Source organism: Topomyia yanbarensis, chromosome 2 (genome assembly GCF_030247195.1).
Source record: "Topomyia yanbarensis strain Yona2022 chromosome 2, ASM3024719v1, whole genome shotgun sequence".
In the NCBI taxonomy this organism is placed as follows: Eukaryota; Metazoa; Arthropoda; class Insecta; order Diptera; family Culicidae; genus Topomyia; species Topomyia yanbarensis.
This window is the reverse complement of record NC_080671.1, coordinates 113979322-113996414: the sequence shown is the minus strand read 5'-3', so window position 1 is coordinate 113996414 and position 17093 is coordinate 113979322. Positions and strand designations below refer to the sequence as shown.

At 37.8% G+C, this 17093-nt stretch overlaps 2 protein-coding genes across 8 annotated transcripts in view; both read right to left on the bottom strand.

Moving 5' to 3' along the window:
- Window positions 1-17093, bottom strand: part of LOC131679245 (dual 3',5'-cyclic-AMP and -GMP phosphodiesterase 11) — a 422056-nt gene that overhangs the window by 316571 nt on the left and 88392 nt on the right. For all 7 annotated transcript variants that reach the window (XM_058959936.1, XM_058959937.1, XM_058959935.1 and 4 more), the window contains one exon: window positions 1747-1824. The gene's annotated coding sequence lies outside the window, so the exon portion shown is untranslated. The remainder of the gene's footprint in view (window positions 1-1746; window positions 1825-17093) is intronic.
- LOC131679675 (uncharacterized) lies at window positions 10192-11175 on the bottom strand. Its single transcript, XM_058960410.1, has one exon. The coding sequence runs from the start codon at window positions 11173-11175 to the stop codon at window positions 10192-10194; it is 984 nt and encodes a 327-aa protein (XP_058816393.1).

The window sequence follows — 17093 nt, the reverse complement described above, 5'->3', positions numbered from 1 at the left end:
ATTCGTGAAACCCATCTGGATTTGGTTTTGAAATGCCAAATGCAACCAAAATATTGGATCTTCCGCCAAAATTAGAATATCACCTAATTTGGACAGCCCACATTAGAAACTTTAACTAAGCTATTAGTTTAATTCATACAACAATAGTTATAGCTTTTAGGTTGATTCATTTTCGGTTCCACGGATGTTTATTGGACCGAAAGCAAAGGAAAATTATTAACAAGAATCGATTTCAAAAAGGGTATGTCGATGGAGACAAGACAATCCCTCATCTCGCGCCAGAAAAAATCCGGCGTGATTTTGTTTTGGTCTAATCATCCTCTTACACCAGCAGCCGTTCGTCTTTCAGAGCGGAAAATTTTCCACAGCATAGTAATCGAATGAAATCCAACGGGTCATTAAACATCAGCTACGCTGCTGACCCGTAGTTCTGTATATTTTTTTTATATCTCCATAAACACAGAAAGACAATAGCGTTGTCAGATGTACAGAAATATTTACTCCAGCATTCCTTCACCGGACAGTTGCTTCGACGATTTCTTTTTTTCAAATTCTGGGGTGACATTCCGCATCTTGAAACAGGGATACCAGGTTTTTTTAATGTTTTCACAATTAATAGAAAATGTCATCAATTGTCTACATCGACCAGGATTCTTGAGCTAGAATTGTACCAGAAATCAGTCACGCTTCCGAAAAAAAATTCAAAATGAAAAAAATGTAAAAAATGTCTACAACGGCTCAAATGTCTTCAGAAAGAAGATATGTCTTCACACCTGACATTGCTGTTTCGAAATAAAATATTTTTTGTGTGCAAACTTGTCTGAAAAAGTCGTTTTGATCTGGTATCCCTGCCAACCCTGCCCGAGCACAATCATCATTAGCTCGTCCCAAAATGACGCCAAACGTCGCATGCACCGGTAAATTATTCCGTTTGGGTGATGTACGTCCTTTCGCAATACAATCTTGAAATACCATGATAGGTAGTTACCGTCCTACCGGTCGCGGCCATCCCCAGAACAGAAGGACATTTCCGTTTATTTTTAGCCGCCGCTTATCGATTGAGGAACGTGATGGCACCAACAACGGCCAGCGCTGCCCTGCCCTGCCCGGCGGTGAAGCGTGAAGGATAAGGTCAAGAAATGTTTTCCTTCGAAAAGGTTCATTCGAAAACCGGCGGGATTTAACAATGTAAACCAGATTGGTTCGCTTTGGAATGGCCGTCTGAGGAAAGACAGCGAGTATAGGAATGCTGGAGGATACTCCCTGTAATACAAATATACTTAGTACAATTGAAAGAATTTTAAAAAGGAGAATGGGTCCCAGGTCCCTTGGCGATTGCTGTGCCTTCATAGCTGCATGACGATGAAAAGATCCATTAACTTTATTATTGTTGGTGCATTAGGAGCACATTTCCCGTTCCGACCGTCACTCGCGGTATAAACGTACACTAAAGAGGGGACATCGACCTTGACGAAATGGCTACGAGTTAACAACGTTAGCACTGTTGCTCTATTGATTAGATTTCCTGCATCAGCCACCATCTGTTGTGTGATACTGAACCGGTCCAGCACTGACTGTTGTTGCCGGATATGATTGTTATAACAGACGAATAAAATAAAAGCTTTTCCCGGCTTTGAACATCACACGGTAGTTACACGTTTCCCCCATCCTTTGCCCTGTAACTACTTGTGGAAAGTAAGCCCCTCAATGTGTGAGTAAACTTTAGGAAGCTGAATATGGACTTACCGGCTTTTCGACGTGCGCGCCACAAGACGGGCGGAACGGTGTTACCCGGGGATGCCAGTGTGACAACCTTGGATGTTCCTGGAAAAGAAAATAGAATTGAAATATTATAAACCGGGTTACGACGAAAGGTGCAATAAAGAATATTTATTATATTGAAGCGTTGTTAAAGCAATTAAAGTCACACTTATCCTTTTTTAATTGCTTTTATTTTACGTTCGACTTCAGCTGGTTGAAATCGCAAAAACTAAGTACATTAGGGTTTTTGCCACTGTTATTGTTGACTTTTTGCTGTCAAATTATAATTCCACGATGTTTCATTAGTTATTTGTTGATCATAATTTGATTCTGAATGCAGCTTTATGGAGAGGAACTTCACTGATAGAGATAAGCTAACTATTTTGTTGCGTTGTTGCGTTTCATAAGGGTTTGGAAGAATTTAAGAGATTTTATTTGGTTCCTGTGAAATTATTCAAAAAATATAATTTGTTGAGTCACAGACAATGCACAGATAACATTTTGTAGAGTGGCAATTGTAATAGTCTTAGAAATAAAAATATTTTCTTGCACGAACTGACTAATAAAATAAGCAACAACTGGTAAACATTTCAGAATGTTCGGTTAATTAGTTCCTGAGTCGCCGCAAAGAAACCCTAAAAATATACAATTCTCAGGTAATAGGAGATTAGCATCCCGCTTATTGAGCATTACGCGTCGCCTTCAAGTTATCAACAGATCTACGCTGCTGTAAAAACCCTAAGAAAAACAAAAAAATCATTCCTAAAATTTCGAATTTCTTATGTAGGATAACAATTCCCTTATAAATTTTAGCACCTCCCTTCAACCCACCCATTTAAATACATTAGAACAGTGAGTGCTATATCTATTCAACGCATTAGTTTAAGTAGTAGGATGAATAAGTATGCGTGGTATTGGACTTTTCACTTTGCTTTTACTTTTTCCAGGTTAGATTTATCATTGTAGGGTAAGGAGCCTATTTTGGCAATATTAGAAAGAGGACAACTTCAAAATAAAGCAGTATTATGTATAACCTTCCTCGGAGTAAAGTATAATTGTACTGTTTCTTAAACATCTATATATTGCTTATTTATCAGAAATATCTTTATTTTCATCATAAATGAAAATAAATGTCCTATTCTGTGCATCCATTCCCACCTCAACGATTCAATTATCGCCTCCTAGGTGTGCCAATTTTCATCTCATCGAAAAACGAGTTGATTGTATTTGTAAAACGTATGATTCTACTTTTGTTAAGTTGATCAAAACAAACGTAAACATCACGCACACGAACGAACCTCATCACCTGTTGGAAGAAGAGTGCCCAGTATTGCACTCGCAAGAAAAAATCCAGCGAAGTTAAACAACTGGTGATGACTAGTTTCACATCAAACATTGCATTGTCTCGACTCGAGTTTTATGTTTAGATTGAAATAAAATCTCTGCAATCAGCAATCAGTTGAATAGCTTGAAATAATCGTTTATTTATAGCTGAAACTGGATTACAATATATTTTCAAATTCATGTTTTAATTTTGTCGCACTGGTGATTCATTCATCTGTGCTGAAAGGGAAAAAAATTGTTTTGATTGTGGTAGTATATCTGAAAAAAACATGGCGATAGTGTGTGCCACCGCATTTCTGAAACTCGAATTTTAACACTAGGCCTATCCCAACGTCAACGAATTCTTTTGTAATGAATTAATAAGAAACGGATTCTCCTGCTACAATAAATGTATCAGTGCAATGTTTAACATATTTCTGACGGAATAACGAGATTTGAGCCGGTAATTGCCGGTTCATAAAACACAGTTTAGTTAAGCACCTTTGTGAACTGTTTCGGTTCACTATGTGCATTAGGTGAACTAGCAGATATTTCAAGAATGTGATATTATTTCAATTAAAAGAGAGATTTAGAAAACAGTTATATATTAAAATGTGCGCAAGAAATACTGCATTTAACATGAGCTTCTTTGTGTACACCTGTTTCAGCCAAATTGATATTGTCATTATTCCATATGCTTGGTTGGAAACCAACAAGATCGAACTAGGGTCACAATGGGCTCTACTGCTATGAAAGGCGCATTACCCTTTTACTTCTTAAGAGCGAAACAAAGATTTTGAAACCTATTTAAGCGCAATCCAGTGAAAGTTAGCCATATTATCAACGAAATAGTGTGACATCCTTACAAATGAGATGAATAAGAGCTCATCTACCCTACTTGTTGTTCGATTCCCTGGATTTACGAGCTAGCGATGATTATGGATAACTGAACTTTATTTATTTATTTATTGGTTTATGAATTTATTCATTTATTTATTTATTTATTTATTTATTTATTTATTTATTTATTTATTTATTTATTTATTTATTTATTTATTTATTTATTTATTTATTTATTTATTTATTTATTTATTATTTGTTCCGATCTTCGGTAGACACGATAAAGGGCATGATCAGCTGCTATTCCGTGAGCAGAACAAACGAATTTGCACAGAGAAACAAAGAATAGCATCTGGGAGTAGCTATCCAATCTCAATGTATACGTTTTGATAGTTCTGTACGTTGAAATGCCAGTAACGGCGCCGGCCACGTCCCTACATTCATCACGGCAAAAAAAGTTAGTGCAGGCCAGATTCGATTATCGATAATCGAATCAAAACAAATGTTTTTTTCTTCATGAAATATATTTGTTATATGTTTAAAAACAGTATCAAAGGTACATGCATCATTGTTTGACTCATGGAAAAAAAATTATCAAACCGTTTTAATAACGAATATCGATCACTTTATATTCTATAAAATGATAGTAAGACATGTACGAAAAATAAGTTATATAGTCAAGTTATTTTATTTTAAAGTATTGTCTTCGATTGATAGGGATACCTACTTATGTTTGGTCTAGAAATCATAACGCATAAAACTAAATTCTCTGCATGAAACTTCAGTTATCTTAATGCTGGTTTCGGTAAATTCAGACAGAAATAACAACTGAATTTATGATTACGCACTACTGGTTTGAATATAACAATCCTCTAAGGGCCGATTTCTTCACCCTCGCTTAACGTTTAAACCAGGTTCCCCAGTACGTTTAAACGCATCTTAAGCGTAAAGCGAAGGTGAAGAAATCGGCCCTAAGAGAAGCAACACGCTTGATTCCACTGAGAAGCCTAAAAATTTGTTTCAAAACCGCCCAAAATAGGTCCAATAATGGACGCCTGCTATATGGTCTGCTGGGCGTCGCTTAACGTTAGTCCAACGAAAGACCAGCGTTGGACGATTTTAAAACATGGATTTCTAAAAGGATGAGTTTTGCACACGTTACAAGTAAAAAAAACTGTTTTACGCGCGACACCAAGTGTGGTGCGTTGTTCAAGCAGCAGTAGCATCATAATCGTCGTCATGAGCTCTAGGGCTTTGGAGAGCCACTCAGAAACTAGTTGATTCTTGGTTCTTGGAAGTTTTTAGCTATAAATATGTTCAAACGCTTTGAGTGATTCAGTTTGTTATACATCGTCGAACAGTAAACTTTTTTCTCTTGTTTGCTTGGTGAAAACATCATCCAGAATCTTCATTTGGCCATTGTTCGGCGTTCTACGTAGCCGAGTCACTTAAAGGATGTTCAGTGCATCTACTTTGTAACGAATTATTAGCGCTGTTTGTCCGCCTCCGAATTTGTGAGCTTTTTGACCCGACTTTGTCAGCCACATTTAAGACAAAGTCTTGTTGTTTGATTCTTCTATGTTACATGTTGGGATTAAAGCAAAAGTCATATATGTTCAGATTTTGTCAATCTTAAATACATAATGGGGCTGACAAAATCGGACGTTATATTCATTCTAAAAATTACAGAAGAAATCACAGTTTATAAAATTTTGTTCTTCTTGTAATTACAGCTGGCATCTACAGGAAATTATAGTTTGTAGGCAATGCACCTAATCATAAAATTTTATAAGACACTCCACTGAATTGAAAGATTTGTTGATTATATGAAATTTCTTTATTTTCACAAATTATTGTAATTAATTATTGAGTTTAAAATTTTGTGCTTCCAGGAATTGTAGCTGATATCCATTTCTTTCGATTTTTGTATTTATATATTGGGATAAAAGAAGTTTTTTTTGTGAAAAATGCTATATTTCTGTATTTCTTTATTGGTGTACGAAAATATGTAAGTCATCGCATCTAATTCAAAAATATATGTTAAATAATTAAAATTTCTGTATTTCTACAAAGTTTTCATTATTTTTTAGAAAATATTTATTACTACTTAGTTGGTAGCAAATAATAAATTATAAATGTGCAATGTAGCTTGAGAAAAAATAATGTGCCGATAATCGAAACAATTTGTTCGGATTGTCGTACTACGGATAATCGAGTCTATGGATAATGGAGACTACAGATAACAGAATATGGCCTGTATAACAAACGTAGTTATGGAGACCGTGTATACTTCTGGATCTCCACGTTTGTTATGGAAAGGAGTTTTTGTTAGTGGGGGGGGGGGGGTATCAGGCACCAGAATATATCGGCTCGATTGGCACGGGAGGGTGTAAAGCGTTGCCCAAATCTGGATTCACTTTGATAACTGATACGATCTATGCAACTCTCAGTAGTGTTATCATGTGTTATCGCTCTGGCCAGCCGGCTGCTGAGAATTTATGTTAGATTTATCGTATGTTGAATAAATTTCGAAATGCTCAGTTAGTAAAATAAAACAAAGTTGGTTGTGGAATTTGCGTTACGACTTCGTCTCATTATAATCCGACACTAGCTTAGTGACAGGACTATGCTAGCGCCGGATTGACGCTAGCTTCCAAAAACGGAAACACAATTTGTGTTCCTTAGCAAACTCCGAGCCATGCATAATATACCGCAGGAAAACGTAATTTAGTGACCCCTAGCTATGCCCCTATCCAGAAAACTAATTATGTTCACAAAAAAATTTTGGCCGGGATAAGGTTTGACGATTTTCAAAGTGGTGGCGACCTTCCTATATGAGAAAAGCAAAAAAGTGCACAATTAATTAAATCCAAAATAGTCAAAGTTCGTAATTTTTGTTCGAGATTGCACCACATCTCGATGTTTCATACATTTCAAAGCAAATTAAAATCAAAATTACTTTTAATTTTTAATTTTAATAAGTTTTGCGTCATTCTGACATCACGACTGTATCAGTTTATAAGAAGAATTGCTGTGTAGACGCACTTTTAACTCGTAACTCCGGAACCGGACCTCCGATCGACAAAAAAAATCACTAGCAGCCGATGGGATGGTATTGTATCTTTCATGTGAGACTTAGTGTGAAAAACCGTTTCCCCCATTTTCTGACACATACACACATACATACATACACGCAAGTTTGCAAGCTACGCCAAACAATGGTTTGCATGTTTGGATGCAGCCTAAGAGCGAATCTTGTTCTTTATTCAACATAAAAAATAATGTTAAACACGAGTTTCGTGTTGGTATTTTGATATTTTTGATTTTGAAAAAATAAGTACATCAACAGAAATAATACGCTTGGGGGCACGATAGGTCAGCCGTTTGGGGACACTATAAGTCACTACTATAATGAAGATTAGAATTGTTTTAACAAAAAAATTGTGCGTAATTTCGTGCGGAAAACGCCAAAACGAAGTTAAGAGGACATAAAGAACACAATTGCATCTTTTCAAGATGGCACCAGCATTCGATCAACCTCTAAACAATTCAAGGTTCCGTTCAAAACATTACGTGCTCGTGTGAAAGAAAAGTGCTCGCCATCAATGAAAGCGCGTCGGATATTTCACGTAAGGTAGCAATATAATAATTTAATGTATTCTTGATGTAAATTATCGAAACATGATCAGAAAAGAGAAGGAAAAGGAATTCAAAAAAAAATGCTGCGAGGCGCAAGCGTGATCGTAGCACAGCTAAGCAACCACCTGGGCCGGAATGCACAAGTTCAATTCCACACTCTGGCCATGACGAGGACACGAAGAAGTTATTTACAAGTAACGGGTGTTCAATAAAAAATGAAATTTGTTTCAGTCATGTAGTTAAAAAACAATTTTTTTTCAGTTTTTTTTATTAAAACATAATCTTTAACCCATTCATGCCCATGTTGTTTGTGGACAACAACGTTTTTAAACAGCTATATCTTTTGATTGAGGCGACATTTGCTCACAAAAACAAGTAAGGCTCATTAATGTGATTATTGCCTTTCATTTGAGTATCAACAGTTACAAGGATCAGCTCTAAAACTGAAGTTATTGCAATTAGTCTGATTGGATTCCCAACAGAGCAGTGCTGCCAGTGACAGTTTACGTTGATGACGGAAAATGAATTTTTCATATATCTTCATTATGTTGCAATATTGTTGAAAACTGATAAATCTTATCAATTTAGGCTGTATTCCGCTACGTTTTCCACGCAATTAGACTATTGTAAGTATTCTTGGAGAATTGTATTGAGCATTGGAAGGTAAAAATTGAGCAGCTTCTAACACTGCGAGGGAAGCACCTATCTTTATGCAAATAGGCTTTTCGTGTTTTTTGACCCCACCGTTTTCAAGGAAAAATAGTTTTGAAACCCTACCTGAACCAGAAAAAAGTTGGGCATTAAAGGGTTAATCTTCAAAAAACGTCAATGAATATTGGAGAAGGAAACCTGGTCAGCCGTACGACGCAACTTGATCGCGATGCTCTCACAAGAGTGCTGGACGGCATTGACGTCCAATTTCTGGATACAATTCCGGATCCTGGTGGTCAAATGCTTCTGAGGAAGCCGAAAAACTCCTCAATGGGACGGCACTGGGGCAAGTTGGTCGGATTCCTTTCTTTCCGCACGTACGGTATCATTTTCTGCTCAAGATACTCCTCGTCTTCTGGGCGTAATGGGAAGATGCCTTGTCCGGCCAGAAAACGTACTTCCCATTCGCATGATGCTCCTTTAAGAACGGCAGAAGAATTTGCTCAAGACACTTCTCTTGGTACCCTTTGTTGGCTGATGGTCAGATCGCTTGGCTTAAACCACTGCTTTGAAATCCCTCTGTCTGATGTGGCGTTGTACAGCATGGCTTTTTTTCAAATTTAAGCTTAAATTTATATTTTACTTTACCCTTGTATGGCCGACTTGTCGCTGGAATAGTAGCTGCCATTTGCTGGAACGGTGGTCTTTGAGAGCGAAAAGTAACTTTTGTTGTCCAGAACAAATGACGTCCCGCGATAGTTCTTCGTCATCCACCGGCACATCGATTTTACGATCGCTATCTGCTCGTCCGTGGACTCGGGGGGACCGAGTCTTCTTCCAACAGATGATGCCCTCCACCTTGAGGGTCCAGTGATTCAAGCTATGGGAGTAGTGAACGCAAAACGCAAATTCGTTCCGTACTTGTTGTCGAACAACGCTTTTTCCGCTTCTTCTTCGTCAATATCTTCGCCGGACGGCCGCTACCAGCCTTGCTAGCATCCGGTGAACTATACTTACGGGCACGTTTTTGTCTCGAAAGGTGTCTACCGTAAACTTTTTTCCACGATGACCATGCATTTCGTAAAACCGTACAATACGCTCGCGGAGTGCTTGCTGTTTCGACGCCATCTTCGTTTGAACTGACAGCACTCGAGCGAAAAGAAACCCGCCACCCATTTCTAAGGAGTCCAGAGAGTAATTCTCTTGGAGTGAAAAAAATTTACGCTCTTTACTTTAATTACAGAAAGGTATTGAAATCATTCTTATTTTTTATTTAACATCCGTTAGACGGTCATTCGGGGCATGTTGAAAAATCCACAGCAGCATAATTTACACATGCAGCGAGGTATCGATTTTCTTGGGATCGTTATGCATCGTTAGGCACCACAATGCGTAGGTAGAAGCAATGATAGTTGCTACTGTAAAGTATAAAAAGCGACCCACTGAAAGATTTACGAGTTTACATTTCTGATTGCAGTGTGACAAAGTGACTTCTGTTTAGAAGGTAGACTGATTAAAAATGTTTGAAGAATCGTTCCAAACATTTTAGAGGTTAATTATTTCTATTTTTTATCAACATGAACTGTTCGATTTTATGATTCTTTCTAGCTTTCATAGTTACGCCACGCGCTGCTGCAAAAATTCCGAAAAGAAACCAAAAAATCATTTTGTAAAATTACGATTTTGTTATGTATTTATGGGTAACATGTGCAAATTCAATAGTTGAGGAGCCATTTGAATAGCAGAACTATCTGTTCACGTCAAGAATGGCTCATGTTTACACAGATTTCTTTATCACTAATTTAAATAATAAATATATTTACAATTAAGATCCTACAAATCTTTTTCCTACATGCTCTTCTAATCTTTCTTCTACGATTTTCGATGCCAAACTTTGTAATTTGTTCACAGGTGTAGTTCACTTCGGTTCAAACTCATTTTACTCCATGCGTTTGAAAATAACTTCCCCCGATAGTTTCAAACTCGGTTATAGACCGGAGCAATCTGATTCCGTGGACCACCAGAGCAATCACAGCTGCTGGGAGGCGGCAACGGCTCGATACCACAACCACATGACGGATCATCACCTATCAACAATTTGGCAGCTTCTTGCACGAGTTGCACCGTTGGAGTGATTTCGAACAAACATCGACGACCTATCTGATGAAGTTTCTCAGCATGGCTTGAGCCACAGAATGAACTACCAACGGCTTCGCAGCACTGACGCGTTTGCGGCGTCAGCAGTTCCGGATCACCGAGCTGAGTGTAGATGTTCTCCAACTGGATCCCCCCATCCAGTGAATAGTATCCACCACGGATGAAGATGGCTAGCATGAGGTCGGGGAAATGCGGTTCATCTAAAATGTCTCCTTTGCAGTACCGGGCTAGAACGGATCGCGGAAGGCTTTCAATGATCAACGAAGTTTGTACCAGCTGCTGTAATTGAAGTTTCTCGTTCGGGATGTATTGATCGCTAGTGACCAAGTCGCCAAAATGCCGGTAGTAACACTTGAAGGTTTCGTACGCTCGACTGTTGAAGCAATCGTCGTTCAAATATTGCAGGGAATGTTGTACACACTCGCGGGTTCGATTCTCATAGCAGCTGTCCTCGGGAATCGGCCGGAAGAAGTTGCGAAAAACAAACTCCCGTATCCCGGTACCATCGTCCCAGCTGGCCAAATTAACCATCGTACAATGGAGCAACTTTTTTACAATCGGCTCATCGGGATAGTCCTGCTCGATGTAATTCCGAAGGGTGCAGTTGGGCATCTGAAAATATTCGGCGCACTCTCTCAGAGCCGTGGGAAAACTTTTGAACACCGTGTAGTGCGGAAGTTTGCATAGCACCATCGAACAGGCGACCAGCCCGGAAAGCAGGATGGCGAGAATTGACCGCATCGAAAGCGCTTGCTGTTGTCGAGCACGATGACTGTACTGATTTGCTGGCTCCCGGGAGCCCATATTTAACCGTGGAAGGAAAGCGGCGTGCTGCTATCGACCGGACGTGTGGTTTCGAAAATTCAAGCGTACCTAACTATCGCATGGGCACGATGAAGCTAAAAACATAGGGAAAAAATCATGTTTAGTCGATGTTGGCACTTCCTGTTTATATCCGGTTCGTGGCAAAAACTTTGCTCCGGTGAACGGTGCTCTCAGAAAAGTTTTTTTTATCGTACCCTCAGCGGCACGGCATCGGAAGTTGAATTGAAATTGTGAGCTTTGAAATGTCGATGGAGTTTGGATGATTATACTTTTTCGATTACTTATCGATAAACTAACTGCGGGAGGCAGTGACTGATTAGTTTTATCTACCAGGCGGAATATTGTACGGTTTCGACCTCTAATGGCATTTACGTTTCTGATAGCGCACTGCACCGATGTGGTTGGTGCTGAGCTCATTGAAACTTGGGTCTAATCAGTCTATCTCTTTTTGCACTACACCGGTGTAACACCAAGAAAAAAACGAAAACGCTATTATTTAGGAGTTGGATAGCAACAGGCGAATGATCGCATTGCTGGGTGCCAAACACCAGTGTCAATATTTTGGCTGCTGTTTCGCTGAAGTACCTAACAACATGGACCCAAATTTGCACAACTGTGTTGCTACTAGTGCCAAATTTAGATCAAAATTGTGATTCGACGAAGTGCGAAAAATAATGCAAACAGTCAATTGGTTGCTACTTTTACAGTGAAAACTATTTGCATCGGCTGGCTAACTGATAGATAAATAAATTCGGCTGAAGATTTGTCATTTTGAATAAATTTCAAGCGATGACAGGGTTCAGTTAATTGGGAATCAGGAATTCTTACAGCTGGAGAATTATCGTCTTGTTTGTTACTTCCGAATCATAGCTACAAGACTAGACTAGTAAACTAGCAGAGGCAAACTAAACTTCTATTCTTCGGTTGCATTTATCCGCTGGTTCTGTTCAAACTGTGTAGGGGAAAGTGAGGTAATATGAGCACCCTAAGGTTGAAGGCAAATATATCTGCAGTAAAAAATACAAATAATCCCATTGCTCTCTACTGGTACAGTAAAACATATTCTACACACGCAGTTACTAAACATGTTGAAGAAAATTAGAAATCTTTGAAAATAATCGTTTTTTGTAATGATCGATTTTTGGCTTGGTAAAAAGTTTTTGGGGCAATATGAGCAATCTTAAGGGGCGATGTGATCATGTCGGAAAATAGTATATTTTATTACAAAATTTCAAATTTATTTCACTTATAATTATTAAGAATCATATTTTCCATTGATATAGTGACATTTAGTTGCCTATGAAATTCATCTTATAGTTTTTGACATCATTTTCGTAACTATTACAATCAAATTTCCATTTTGTTTAAATCATATTTTTACAAGTAATTTTCTCAAGCAAATATTATTATTCATCGTTCGTAGTAGCTTCAGGTATAAAACGTTTACATATGGATAACTTTTCGGAATTTAATGAATCAACTCATATGAGATTTGTGTGCTGCTCATTTTGCCCCATGCCGCAGGGCTATTTTCGCAAATTTTTTTAGGGAACTACAAAGTTTTGTTGAATTATTTTTTTTTTAAATATTTTTTTTTTTTTTATTCATTTCATTTATTTGATAGGCACAAATGCGTTAGCTTGGCGGTGCCAAATGCTTTTGTTTTTACATTTTGGATATCTTAAAACTAGGAGGTTACAATGTTGAAATATTTTTTTTTACAAAGGAAAAGAAAGTTTACAGCTATCTTAAGACTAGAAATAAGATTCAATATACAAAAGAGGGCCAAAAGATTTTTTTATGAAAAAATTTAAAACAAGGGATTCACTTTGATATACAAGAGGGGGAGTAATAGTATTTTACGAAATATTTTACGGTTATCTTAAAACTAACAATATAGTTTAGTACACAAAAGGGGGAACAAATATTTATGAGAAATTTCACAGAAATCTTAAAACTAGGGATTCAATTCTATTTACAAGATGGAGGACAAGAGTTTCAATAAAGAGTAAAAATTATAGCTATCTTAAAACTAGGAATACAGAATACTAATTTGAATTTTTTAACTAAAACTTATGCTTGGTCAAGATATTCAAAGGGTGGCTTGAATCTTAAAACATTTTCAGTTCTATGACATCTCATCAGATTTTTGTATTTTTCGTGCTTTATGATTTGTTTTTTGTCACAATTGAAGTATTACATCATCTAATGGTGATTGACGAAGCATTCGTGCAAAAAAAAAATCGAAAATTGTTCATAGATTTTTGGAAAACGGGGGTGCTCAACTCGCCCCACATTGCGATATTGCAAATATTGTATATCAACAATATAGTCCACTCCTGTAAATCCCATACGAATCACAAAGGACATAAATGTTATGCCATCTGTGGACGAAAAAGGTTTTTTATCTAAATAAATAATCATTCTGCGATTAGCGTGCGCCGTAGATTGAAATGTCAAACGCGCCCAAGAAGTATAGAAGAATAAGGTGGGCCAATTGCACGGCTCACAGAAACGAGGCTTGTTACTCCGCGAATTGACAGTTTTCGGTGACGTCAGAGAAATCGTTGATATAAACAAACGGATGTCACGAAAGTTGTTAATTGACAATATTTGAGCTCTTAGGTTGGAAAAAATAGTGTGCAATGGATTCTTGACGTAAATTACGCCATAATTACACTAGACAGAGTGGATAATCAGTGCATCTATGTGATTATTAGCGGAAATCGGGAATTTAGCTGCATGCCATAGAAAACATATCCCACCGTAATTTTCTGTTCACAGCAAAGGTATTGGACATCGGCATAGCTTCCTTGTGATTTATCAGGTGTCGATCAATCGTTAGCAGCAAACAATATAGGAATTTCATGTAATTGTTTTCGCCGACGATTTCTATGACGCGCGCTCGTCAAATGTTTACACTTTAACGAGCTAGCCTAGTATATGTAAGCCGTGGGCAAATTGTTCATTTCCTAACGTATTGGTATTTGTGTGTCTGAAACCTTGAGTACGCTGTCAGGCCAGCGCAACGTAAGAATCAATAGTTGGAGCTCGGTATAAAATATTTCGTGGGTTTATCGGTGTAACTTGTTTTTGCATCAGCTGCATTTTAGGGATACTGCTTTAAACTACCAGAATCTTCTCCAGCTGTGTTAGAAAAAGTTATCCCGAGTATATGTACTGCCCATAAAAACACAAGAGTCCCATATTGAAAAACAGCAGGCCGAGAAAAACCACTATTGAAGATTTATGCTGATTTCGTTTTTAAATCAGAGTTGCTCTAGGTTCGCTCGGAGCTGTCACTTTTATATGGAAACTGTAAACATTAGAGCGAACCTAGGGCGACTCGATTCTAAAACCGAAAACAGCATTACATTCTCATTGAGCCTTATGGATGGCACTACCATGTTTTGGTATTTTTTCGGTATTTTCATAACAAACCTGGTAATCTTATTTTTTCATTGTGATTTAGTGGTGATACAGAATACAATCCAACAGATAACTCATTTTCGTTAAAAACCCATCTGGGACTCTTATGCTTTTGTGGGCAGTGTAAGCAGAGAATGAGATTTCCAGCATTTTGGTCAGCGAAATATTTTTCTGTTTCCTTTTTTCTGTAAACTGTGCCTCTTAATGACCTGTTCAGACTACGCAATGATCGTTATCTTATGTGGGTATTAAAATATGATCATTAGAACGAAATCATGCAGCTTTCTCCTGCTAGAAATCCAAAAAAAATTTCTCCACTGAAAAAACTTAACACGTTAACATCGTGTGGAAATCTATTGAATTATTTCAATCCACAAACACATTAAATAAACAACCGTTGCCACTTGAATATTCATTCGAGAGTGGGGGATGTGGTTTTCAAATGAAATTCATGCGAACATGGTGTGAAAAGCACATCAATATCATAAGAAATACCCTTGACTCAAATTTTCAAATGAATTACACGTAAATATCACATTATTTTACTTATAGATTTCATTGGCAGAAGAATCGGTAAAATCAATTGTTTTACATGTAGAAATGCACTACATGTTTTTCATGCGAAAGTCATGTGGAAAGTTCAATAGCATGGCAATGATCATTCAATGGATAATTATGCCATATTCACGTGAAATTTGTTTGAATTAAATTTGAAACACCTCATGAAATTCTTTTTAATGGATTTTCATGTGAAATTCAAAGGGAAATCTTCTTTCACTTTTTAACATGAGAACGAACATGAAAGTGATGTTTAATTGCATATGGTTTTATTGTTTTGATTATTTTCAGTGTCCCTAATCTAGAAATGTTGCCACCTCTACTATAATGTATTGTGTTGAACTGAGAATTGTCATTACGTACTGCAAAATTTACAGTGTACTAGTAACCTTTTGTGCCATGGTGGCGCCAGTGTGGTGTCTTTTAAGAAATGCAGAAGTGAACCATATTGTTATTTTATAATATTTGGATATTGCCTCACTTTCCCCTAACATGATATTGATTGCTTAAGTGTAAATGAAACTTAGACAGTTTTATTTAAAATGTTCGTTACGTGCTCTGCCTGTGCACCGACCAAATTGATTCGGTATGTATCCAATTCGTTAAATTGTCTTTGCTTAATTGGACTCTTTTCGGAGGGTGAGTCCATCCGAGCGTCTGTTCCCCATGTTATGAGCGGCTCAAAACAGCGTCTGTTCTCCATGTTAGGGGCGGCTGATATATCGTTCTTGTGTCAGCGTGGGACTCTAAACAGAGCTGACAGGATAATCCTCCAGCGAGACAGGGGGTTGGGGAAGGCCCAACAAGACGCCCTGGAAAACTAACCGTTACGAACAATGCAGAAGAATATACGAATCGGAACAATCGGCAAAGACCTGCGCGACGAAATAAGGACTACGTTTGGAAACTCGGAACATGGAACTGCAGGTCACTTTGTTTTCCAGCTTTCGACAGGATAATCTACTACGAACTCCAACCACGCAACTTTGCAGTCATAGCACTGCACAGTGGAAGAAATCCGACAAAAAAGGCTATTAATTGGAAGCCGCTGAAAAAGTATGAAAACATATACACCAAAAGTTGCGGAATTTTTAGGAAATAAAATGCAATCAAATTTGTTCACCGCACGCACTTGCGACCGGAGATACGGGGCTTTGAAAATCCGGAACATTACCGGTATTCATCAAATCTCAGGCCTAATCCAGAAGCCGCTGAAAAAGTTTAAAGAATTATACTCTCAAAGTTGCGGAAAGCTCTATCGATCAAGATGCAATCAAATTTGTTAATCGCACGCACTTGTGACCGGAGATATGGGGCTTTGAAAATCCTGAAGTTCAAAGAATTAAAAATTGAACAAATTTGATTGCAGCGGCTTCTGCATTAGGCCTCAGATATGATGTAATCCGGTAATGTTCCGGATTTTCAAAGTCCCATATCTCCGGTCACAAGTGCGTGCGGTGAACAAATTTGATTGCATTTTAATCGATGTAGTTTTTCACAACTTTAAGGGTATAATTATTTGTACTTTTACTGAGGCTTCTTAATTAGACCTCAGATTTGATGAATACCGGTAATGTTCCGGATCTTCAAAGCCCCATATCTCCGGCCACAAGCGCATGCGGTGAAAAAATTTGATTGCATCTTGATCGCTAGAGTTTTCCGCAACTTTAAGGTTATAATTCTTTGTACTTTTACAGCGGCTTCCGAATTAGGCCTCAGATTTGAAGAAAACCGGTAATATTCCGGATCTTTAAAGCCCCATATCTCCGGTCACAGTTGCGTGCGGTGAACAAATTTGATTGCATTTTGTTACCTAAAAAATTCCGCAACTTTTGGTGTGTATATTGTGATACTTTTTCAGCGGCTTCCAATTAATTGCCTTTTTGGTTGGATTTTTTCCACTGTGCACT

What these genes read in the sequence shown, in the direction of transcription:
- LOC131679675 (XM_058960410.1), bottom strand. Translation starts at nt 11,175, where the DNA reads ATGGGCTCCCGGGAGCCAGCAAATCAGTACAGTCATCGTGCTCGACAA.